Source organism: Pinus tabuliformis, chromosome 4_2 (genome assembly GCF_031772625.1).
Source record: "Pinus tabuliformis cultivar Carrire ecotype Pingquan chromosome 4_2, CPIR1, whole genome shotgun sequence".
NCBI lineage: Eukaryota > Viridiplantae > Streptophyta > Pinopsida > Pinales > Pinaceae > Pinus > Pinus tabuliformis.
In genome coordinates this window covers 906,475,987-906,487,065 of record NC_142304.1, presented here as the reverse complement: position 1 = coordinate 906,487,065, position 11,079 = coordinate 906,475,987, and the positions used below count along the sequence as shown (strand labels likewise).

General features: G+C 33.4%; 1 protein-coding gene across 2 annotated transcripts in view; it reads left to right on the top strand.

The window, feature by feature from the left end:
• Positions 1-418: 418 nt before the first annotated feature.
• The window catches only part of LOC149172617 (serine carboxypeptidase 1-like), an 89,865-nt gene continuing 79,204 nt past the window's right edge, over positions 419-11,079 (top strand). The window contains exons 1-10 of one of the 2 annotated variants that reach the window (XM_089427752.1): positions 419-749; positions 1,994-2,086; positions 3,267-3,340; positions 4,002-4,124; positions 4,376-4,478; positions 4,583-4,620; positions 4,729-4,830; positions 5,142-5,222; positions 5,341-5,523; positions 6,421-6,486. In XM_089427752.1, coding sequence (XP_089283878.1) covers positions 2,026-2,086; positions 3,267-3,340; positions 4,002-4,124; positions 4,376-4,478; positions 4,583-4,620; positions 4,729-4,830; positions 5,142-5,222; positions 5,341-5,523; positions 6,421-6,486 — 831 coding nt within the window. In that variant the 5' untranslated portion in view covers positions 419-749; positions 1,994-2,025. Of the gene's footprint in view, positions 750-1,927; positions 2,087-3,266; positions 3,341-4,001; positions 4,125-4,375; positions 4,479-4,582; positions 4,621-4,728; positions 4,831-5,141; positions 5,223-5,340; positions 5,524-6,420; positions 6,487-11,079 lie in introns of those variants that run through there. The other variant, XM_089427751.1, reaches the window with a different exon arrangement.

The following is an 11,079-nucleotide window of genomic DNA, read 5'->3' as shown; positions in this document are numbered from 1 at the left end:
ATTTTAGGTTCAAATTCATAACGAGATGATTAGAAACTCATTAACTAAAAAAAATTCATATAATTAAAAAAAATCAATATACAAAATAAAACAGATTAAATGTTAAAATTCACCCTAAAACTAAAAAAATCTAACTATATATGAAATCTTTTATTTAAAAATAAATTCATTTATTTAATCTCCTTACCACTTAATTCACAATGAAATATACGGCAAGAAATACTCCGCAGTTTTCTAAATAAAATAATTAAATTAGAGCTTGTATTTTATCCGCAACGATGGTTCGGACAACTTAATCCCCAATATCCGGATAAAATACAAATTTAAATTGCAAATTCCATATATTCCCAAAACTTGTCCGAGGCAAACATTGGAAAACGACAACATTTTATTTTTTCATCATTATTTAATGCAATATTCTCCCACCCTAGATATTTTTGGCTTCCTCGGATTCTCATTGAGTACGAAGTTCCCTGAGATGAGTATTCCGCCGAGCGGACACCTGATTGACGGTGAAGCGAGCCCACAAGGATACAATAATAGTAATGGTGGAGGATTTCATGAATTATTCCCATACAAGCTCTGAGCCATGACAACTGTTATCAGATTAAAAGACAAATTTACAGATGGCAGAATGATATGAAAAAGTCCTATTGTTTCTATCAATTGCTCCTTTACTTTGTGAGAATTCATTCACAGTGCGCGTGAGTTGGATGTGTGTGGGATTGAGCAGAAGAATAATAAACCAGGTAAGTTATGAAATCCTCCATTGTTTCAGATTATTTATAAAGTCTTACAATTTTTTGGTATCCAGTAAATTTTTGAGCAGAGAGGTTTATGGTATAGCCCATATAATGTGAAAGACATTTCTCTCATCAAAATTAAAATTTTACTCCTGTCTAACAAAACCAAAAATTTAAAAAAATATAAAAATTATGTAAAAAACATTATCATAACTCATATCCTTTGCTGCATATAACAAGCACTGCAGGCCCAAATCCCTGTTTTTTATTCTTTAATCTCCCATTTTCCTTTACCTTTTAGTTCATTCATCTTTCCCATTGCCAGTGATCAGAAGTACTTCATGTCCTTGAAACCAATGGTCTAGAGAAGAAAAAATAAAGAGAGAACTAAAGAAATCAATACTGCTTTACTAAGCTATTGTCTGAGCTCTCCATAGAGCTAGTGGTACAGAAACATGTTAGGACTTTTGTCCCCTGATTTCTGTCTTTAGATGCCAGTTCTGATTGTGCGTCTTTTCCACCAAAACTCCCCTGTCCTTGCACCTAGCCTCATTCTTTTGAAACTCATGCCATACAGGCGGGGCAGAGTACAGCATGAAAGAAACCCCATTGGATGGCTTAAAACTCCATCAAACCTCATGAGTGAACGAAAGCCGTATTGAATTAAAGAAGATATGAGATCCAAAATCAGATATCACTGTTGCGTAGTTTCAAATAGTTATTTTCATATTTCACCACCAATATGATTCAACGAGGCAATTTTTTTTTAATCCTCTCACAAACAAATTAACAATGACAATGCACAATGAAACACTGTGGTGGTGATGCGAATTCTTTTAATCCTCTAACAAATAAATTGACAATGACAATGCACAATAAGACACTCTGGCGGTGGCAGCTGGGGGAGTACTTCTCCTGGGGAGTAAATTTTTAGGATAAAATATGAATAGAATTCGAGATTGATTGCATCTCTCCAACTTTAAATCTTAACGATAAAATTAATTATGAAATGTTAAGAAGTAATTAAAAAATATTTGTGTACACATATTTTTATTGTATAAAATATAAAGAGAATTCGAGGCTGATTGCACAAAATTTATGGCATATGGCATGAACTTGTTCTGGCTTGGCTACATTTGTTCTGGTGCAGTAGGATTTCTGTATTAGGAGAAATTATTGAAGCCGCTTTCACAATGGATTTTGAAAAAGTTGTCTGGACATGCTGCCTTCTTGTATTGGTCGCTTTGCAGTCCTATACAACCTACACAAGCAGAGCCCGCAAATGCAAGAATCACATCTGTGCTTGGCTACAGCGGTACTCTTCCTTCGGATCATTATGGAGGGTAGGGTTAATCTTCATCTATATTTGTTTCATTGTCAGCTTGTTTGAAGTGCCTTGAAGTTAAAATTCTGTGAATGATTTGCCTCTGAATATGATCACAATGGTGACCACGAAATTTCTTGTACCATTATTCTAATGTGTTTACAATGATGTTATTTTATTAATTTATATTGGTGCTGTGTAGATATGTTATTTTATTAATTTATATTGGTGCTGTGTAGATATGTAAAGATAGATGAGACTAGTGGAAAGTACCTCTATTACTACTTTGTTACATCAGAATGGAATCCAGCGACAGATCCAGTTGTTCTTTGGCTTAACGGCGGTCCTGGTGGCTCAAGTTTTGATGGCTTTGTTAAAATTCAACTTTCTAGGTTCACGATTTGTTTATAACTTTAGACATTAAATCTACAGATGTTTAGATAATTATGTCCATTGAGCATATCTCAGTTGGTTGTATGTCATTGACCAAGTGGTTGGCAGGGTTTATGTTAAGCCTTTAACTAATCTAGGTAAAGGACTCAGATTTATTATAAATATAGGTGTTCAGAGAGAGTGGGACATCCCACATCCTAATTCTTATTTCAAAATTTGTTAGTTTAATGTGGCAGCTTTAGCTGTCTTTTGGTCCTATGGTATTGTTTCTTTCTGTTTAATGATTATTTGTCACCTCAGTTCAAGTTTCATTGTGACTTGATACTCCATTATTTTCATTATTTTAACAAAGTAATAAAATTTAAAATAAAATTATTTTATTATTGAGTCTAGAGTCTTATTCTACAGCCCAGTATGAAGTGTAACCCTGTCAGTCTATTTTTGTTATTGAACTTAGAGGCTTATTCTACAGCCTAGTACAAAGTATGACCCTGTCAGTTAGTCATCAAAGTTGAAATTTTTCTCATCTCAATCAAAATAAAATAAAAAATAAAAAATATTAAATAATTATACAAAACCTTTAAATAATGATTACTCATAAAAAAAATTACATAGGAAAAAGCGCTAATTTAAAATAAATCTATGCTAAGTTCAACATAATTGTATTTGATTTTTTGAAAAAAAACTCTATATTTCAGCTCAACACCCAAATGATTCAGAGATCTGTTTACTCTTTTACAGAAGAAAACTGCCAACGTCCTAATTCAGAATGTCTCACTTTTAACAGTAACATTGTGCACTTGCAGGTCCCTTTAACTTTAAAGCCGGAGGAAATGGAAGTTTGCCGAGACTACAACTGAATCCATACTCTTGGTCAAAGGTATTATTCAGTGTATATGGATGAAGCTAATTAGTGTACAGCTCCTTTTATTTCTCTGAGTTTACTTCTATTTCTAGTGAGTTTATTTCTAGTTGAACCATTCTTTTTTTAAAAATTTGATATATATATATATATATATATATATAAACTTGTCACTGTAATATGAGATCTAATTCCTAACAGGTTATAGGTTCAAGATGACGGTTACCTTTAGGGAAATAAATCTATAAATTATTTCAAAGAGTGTTGAGATTACTATAAAATTATTTCAAAGAGGGTCTAATCTCAAACTAACTTTATACAATCATCACGGTAGCATCCACTTTCGACAGATTCAAAATAAATAAATAAATAAAAATCCATGTAAACACAAAGTTTCCAAGTTTCGAGCTCAGACAAGAAAAATTTCAGGAAGAGCACATTGAGTTAAACCAGTCATCAAACTTACCCCTTTTTATTAAGTGCTAGGTTGGATTCAGCGGCGAATATTGAGTTAAACCATTCAATAAACTTACTCTTTCCTTTTATATTGATTAAGTGCTAGGATGGTTTCAACGGCGAAGAGTTATAGAACTTATGGAACAATGAAATGGCTAGTTTTTCTCGTCAATCGAATTATAAATCCAATTCTAACTACTATATTATTCTTTTATAAACCCAGGTATCAAATATTATCTATCTGGATTCACCACGTGGAGTTGGTTATTCATACTCTGAAACCCATAGTGATTATGTTACTGGCGATCTCCAGAGAGCTTCAGATACGCATCATTTCCTTTTGAAGGTCTTCAACTTTTCCTTGAAAATCAATTACATTGTTATTTCCAGATTCACTAATATTAGAGGTGCTTAATATGTTTTGCATCGCTTGGAGTTTTTTGATTGAAAATAATTAGCAATCTAGTATTATACAGTAAAGGTGTAGAAGTATATTTGATAATTCTGCAGACATCATGTATTTTTTTTAACAAACACAGATCTGTTCTTGTTGGCTCAGCCATGGAAATAAAACTCATTTCGTTAATGTTCAAGCAGTGGTTTGAAGAATATCCGGAGTTCATTTCAAATCCGTTATATCTTAGTGGAGAATCATATGCAGGAATCTATGTTCCAACTATAGCATTAGATGTGGTTAAGGGTAAGGCAATATGGATTCCATTTAACAAGATATTTGGTATAAGTTTAGAATGGGTGAACCATTAACTCACATTTTTGGACTTTTGTGATTATGTTATGCTATAGGAATTGAAGCTGGGGTAAAACCTGTTCTGAATTTTAAGGTAGATGGCTTTCGATTGTTTAGCACTGAAATTGCTAACAATCTTGCAGTCTGTATATGTTCTATAAACTTGAACCTCATTTGGCTTTTATCGATGCTGAGCTTTCAGGGTTACGCAATAGGAAATGCCTTCAAAGACAGAAAATTTGATGGCAATTCGTTTGTACCATTTGCTCATGGAATGGGTCTTATATCAGACAATCGATATCAGGTAATTTCTTAATTTTTTTTTTCTTTTAAAAACAATAAATGCGTCCCTCTCATCGCATCCCTCGCTTTTCTCTACCATAACTCAATTCCTACACAGGTTGGCACTTCTCTACCACAACTCAATTGCTACACAGGTTGGCAGTTCCAAAATAGTAAAACCTAATCAACTAGTAATATGAATTAATCTTGTAAAATTTACTTTCACCGTGCACAACCAAGTACTAGTAATGTGCAGTTAAATTGACTTTTGGGTTTCAATGATGTCTATATTGTTCTCTACTGTCCAGATGATCAATTGTCTACATATTGTAGGAAGTGTTGGATGCTTGTAAGGGGAAGTATTATGATGTCGAAGATGATGATTGTAATAGGATACTAACTGTAATAAACGAGGTACCGTCTTTTTCTTTGTTTCAATTTTCTTTAATTCGTAAGCCCTTCCACTGTCGTGAGAATTTTTTCATGGTTTGGCTACATGATAAAACCTCTAATTTTGTCATTGAATGTGCAGAGGCTTTCAAGACTTAACGTTTATAACATTCTTGAGCTATGTTACCTTGGGATTGAAACGCAAGAGGCTAGTGGCAGTAAAGAAAACTTGCCTGAAAGTTTTAAGCTATTAGGCCAGACTAACCTGAGCCTTCCAGGAAGAGAAAGTATGTATGGCCTTCCCGGGCAGGACATCAAGTGTATGGTAAGGATTTGTGGGACATTTTTATGAGGAGTATTAAATATGTTCTCCAAAAACAGTTAAACATATATAGACTGCAGATTCAGAAAATAAGGACTAGAATCCGTTTACAAAATAAAAACAAACACAACTGAATGCGATAAAAAAGAATACTAATGTCATTAAAAAACCAAAGCCGCAGATTGATTAGTGGGGGTGACACCACCAAATGCCACAGACTCATTCCTAACTGACAATATGCAATAATACACATGAAAGGGCATTACAATGCATTTTTTCATCAAATTTTATATCTTAAATGTGTGAATATAGTAGTGGTTTTTGTGGCATCTACCTATCCTGCATTGAATTGATGAAATTTAATCTGTATGCCAAGTTCCTTACCGTCCCATCCTTCTTATTGACTCAATATTAAACACATCAAAGTGCTTTGGTTGATATTTTACAAATTCCAAGATGGTATTGACAAGTCTTAATGAGCTAGCATGTTTCATGTTTTAACATTATAGAATAGACAATGTAGTTGTAGAAGTGATGCTATAAATCATCTATTAGCTATTAAATTGTAATGCGCTAGCATGTTTTAGGTTTTAACATTATAGAATAGAAAATGTAGTTGTAAAAGTGATGCTATAAATCATCTATTATCTATTAAATTGTAAAATTTTTCAGTATATTTATATTCGGAATAGTATTTATAAAAAAAAATTGAGGTAGTTGTAGAAGTGATGCTTTAAATCATCTATTAGCTATTAAATTGTAAAATTTTCAGTATACTTATATTTGGAATAGTATTTCTAATTTTTTGGTTAGTATTTATAAATTTCCTCACCTTATTAATTCAGATTTGCCTTCAGATTTGCTTTCTCTAAAACAGCTCCGTTCACTTTGTTAAATCAGGACGTTAGAATTGCTACGATTTGGTGTAACGAAAAATCTGTGAGGAAGGCTATTCATGCACAAACGGTATGCTCTTTAACTAGAGATGGCTCCTTTCCCATTTATATATAGCTCCTTTCACATTTCTACGCCTGTTCTGTCCTTGCATGTCTGCCTTCATTTGGGTGTATGTGCGGAGAGATATATCACTTTATCTATACCCCGGTAGAGAAAATGGGGGTGAGAACCGAGTAATTGACGTAAACAGAAGTTCTGCTGGCTTTACACTATTTTTTTTTTTTTTAAATATACTTGTGTTATTCGAACAGAAATAAAAAAAATATAATGTCAGGGGTATTAAGCAGCACATTTGTTAACCCTTACATAAAACTTTCTATCTTCTTAATGGATTCATAGAATAAAACGTATTAAGAGAAAATTCAGAAACTAAAACATGACTATGAAATTCGGCATATGAGCAGACTCCATAATTGGGCAACAAAGCTTATTTTGAGAGCATATTTGGTACACCATTGTTTTCCCTATAGTACAACAAATCTTCCTCTGCCATGATTCTAAATGGAGAATATTGAGTTCAATTTTCCCATTTAATCAATCTACTATCCCCTAGAAACTTGAATGCCTTTTTTAATTCACATTACGAAGTTGCTTCATTGATCTATTCCAATTTTGCACTAGATTATCACGTCCTAAGACAAGAATAAAACAGCTCCTGCTCCGCACCCTCCCTTTCACTGACTCCATAAAAAAACCCCACAAACCCCACACCTCTCCAGTAGAAATTGCCAGTGCCCTCACATACCTTCTCTTTTTTTCTCTCACAGGCTTAACTTGTTGAAGGTAAGAAATCCTTATGTGATTAGTAATTAAACTAGAAAAGACAACTGAATTTTGAAAGAGGGCTCCATTCAGGCCTAATCAAATTCCTGGAAAAGAAAATTCTGGAAGAAACCTTAAAGATGAAGAATTGAATCTCTGAACCCAGGTGCACTAACACTATTCCACAGAAGAGCCAATCCACCAACTATTTAAAAGATGGAATCACATTATTCCATACAAAGTTCACATTTATTGTCCATCTGTGGCTCACATACTTGTGGAAATTTTTTTGATTTACTATCTCCTTATGCAACCCATGTAGCTCTACCCTTTAGCTTCCCATGAATCTCTTGCTCTATGACATTTATTTTTCCGGGCTAGTCAAAAGTCACTCTCCTCTGAAGACCATATTTGACATATGCCTTTTAATACAATCTAAGAGTCCAATAAACTCTTCCCTTTTCTGTTTTATCCACCTACACGTTGCATCTTTCAACAACTTCAAGTTTATGGAGAATTATTCCATTGGAAACAATCTACTATTATGTGTCTATATGATTCCAAGAAGTACTAAAGTCTGGAAGCTTTCATCAAAAATCCATCTTCTATTAAATTGTAAAGGATAAATATTATTTTCATCCTCTCCCAATTCGAAAAAGATCAGCTAGATTCACAACTTACCTAAGAACTAAATAGAGAAAACTTTGAATTAAGGTTTGCCAAAGAATGAAGAGGAAAGGGTGGAGCAGATATTTATCTTCTCACTGATCAAAATAGCTAAATAGATTACATGGAAAACATGAACAATAAAGGACTACAGTGGAACTAACTAAACTAAATTGAACTATCCATGACACCTAGCAGAAAGTGAGATTAATATCTCAACATCCCCTCCTAATCTCAATTGTTACAAGGAGAAACAAGTACAATGCCTAATTTCTCTTTTTAAAATTCAAATACATTTTTTCCCAATGGATTTGTGAAAATATTTTGATATTTGGAACCACAAAAAGCAAGTACTATATCCCCATCATTGACTAGCTCACTAATAAAATGAAAACATGTGTCAATGTGCTTGCTCTTTTTATAGAAAACATGACTTTTTGATAAAGAAGTTGTTGAACTTTTGTCACAGAAAATAGGAGTTGGCTCCTTTTGAAAATTTGAAATATCTTTCTTGAATTTGATGCTACATATTCTGCCTGTATATAAGATATTGAAATGAATCGATGTTTCATGGATGCCGATGACATTAGATTGGTTCCAAGATGAAAAGCATACCTTGAGTTGCTTTTAAGAAAATCTAAACTTAGTGCATAATCATTGTCTTTATAACCTCAAAATAAGCAATCTTTACTGTGTGAATAGAAGAAGTCATAGTTTATGGTCCATGGAATATACCTTAATATCCTTTTTGCAACCTTCGAATGAGAAATATTTGGTGATTGCATAATCATGGAGAAAAAAATTGTTGCAAACATGATATGAGGTCTAAGTGCAATGAGATTGATCCAGATTTCTTCAGCTACCAAAATTAACCAAGATTTCTTACTTGTGTGATGTTAGCAGAATTACGTATAAAAGAGTATAAAACAACCACATGAGCATAATAAAAGAAGAGGAAACATAATGAAAATCAACACATGAGAGGACACAAACACATTGATAATGAAGTTCACTGAGTGTGGGCTACGTCTCTGAGCTCTCGTGTCAAGAGTGGGAGGGGGAGTGGGGGGCTTCATTAATGCTACAAGATGATGATGTACATGGCATAATCTTTGTCATTACAAGGATACACTCCCTCAATCAGAGTGGCATGTCTCTGCACGAGATGTTCTTAAGAATTCTCACTCACATGGGAAAAATCCCACAATAAGAGTGGCGTGCCTCTCCACGAGACATTCTCCCTATAGGAACTCTCACTCAAAAGCGACATTCCTTTAGCATGAAAAGCTCATCAAATATCACAAGATGTGGCATACAAGTATCCCTCAGCATAATGGTAATCAAGGATCTCAACAACAAAAACATCATCTCAGCGAATCAAGGAAAAGCATGAAATCACTACATCATATACCTCCACTCTCAGAAATGACCAAAAACTTCAAAGCTCGGCTATTGAAATAGACTGCACCACTGAATTACTGGTGATGAGTGGTGCAAAATCGACTGTAAACTTGTCCACTTCTAACACTATCAAATTTTGGACCCTCGGGAATGTTGAAGAACCCCCAAATATTCCTTCTTGAAGATGGCTAGAAAATATGCTCCTTGGATAAATATTCTGAGCACACCACTGCACTCCCTACAAAATTATGAGAAAAATGACTATAAATTCGGCATCATTCTCACACTGGCAAAATTCAGCCTCCAAGGGAATCTAAAGATTCTTCATGATTCTCCAAAGATTCTTAGCTATTAGGCACCTACAATTCTGCTGCTCAGATGGAGATTATGACTGCACAATTGGAGTCATGACGATAAAACAAGAAAAAATGACCATAAGCATGACACATTCTGTCACTGACATCTCTCGCCTTCAAGGGAATCTTTCTCAGCATCTTGTGGATTCATGTTCATGGTACCACACGCTCAGGGGTTCATGGTTACACCGCTGATTCTGTTCTTTGTCGTTGTTTCCCCGACTAAATGATAATTTTGGTTTAAATAATAAATCCTAGTGGACATATAAACAAGTGTTGTTGGCACGTTAGGTAAGGTGATGGAATAGAGGTGGGGAGGTCAGGGGTCCCAACCTTACCGACACCCCACCTTGTTATATGTTTTAACAATCATTTTAAAAATGGGCTTGTTTTGTAATTAGCACTGGCGGTTATATGTTGTCATTTAATGTTTGTTGTAACATTATATGGTAAGGTTTAGGGTCAGTGGGGTTTGACTGCCCGCCGACCAAACATGTTTAATATCTATTTTTTTTAATACAATGTGTTACATCGTGGAATGCATCGGAGGTGGTGACCTGCCAACCTAATTTTTGTTTTTGACAATTTTGACCGGGGGTGGAAGCCCACCCACCATATATATATATATATATATATATATATATATATATATATATACATATATATATATATATATAGATGTATATATATACGTATATATATGTATATATATACATGTATATATACGTATATATATACATGTATATATACGTATATATATATATATATACATGTATCTATATATATATATATACATGTATATATATATATATACATGTGTATCTATATATATATATATACATGTGTATCTATATATATATATATATATATATATATATATATATATATGTATGTATATATATATATATGTATATATATATATATACATATATATATATATACATACATATATATATATATATATGTATGTATATATATATATGTATATATATATATATATATATATATATATACATATATAGATATATATATATATATATATATATATTAAATAACTAATATTGGCCATTTTCATTTTAAGTAGGCAACGATTTCACCCGTCATGGTGGTCAGATTTTGTGCACCTAGTCTCGATTAAATTGTTTCCTCGTTAAGCCTACCACTTCACCAAATTTTACCAAGCCTTTGATCGTGAATATTTGGAGCATAAGGACTTGGACTTGAGTGTCGTTTGCACCGTTGGAATCAGGGAAACGAGCGCAATGATCTGGTCCTAGTTTCACTCCCATATGAAAAAAATTAAAATTGAGCTATTTTGAACTGTCTTTGACCTTTGAGTGCCTCTAGAGCCACTTGGATCATTCTTCCAAACCAAGGAGATTTTGGTCCTCGAAAAACATGAAAATATTCTACAACT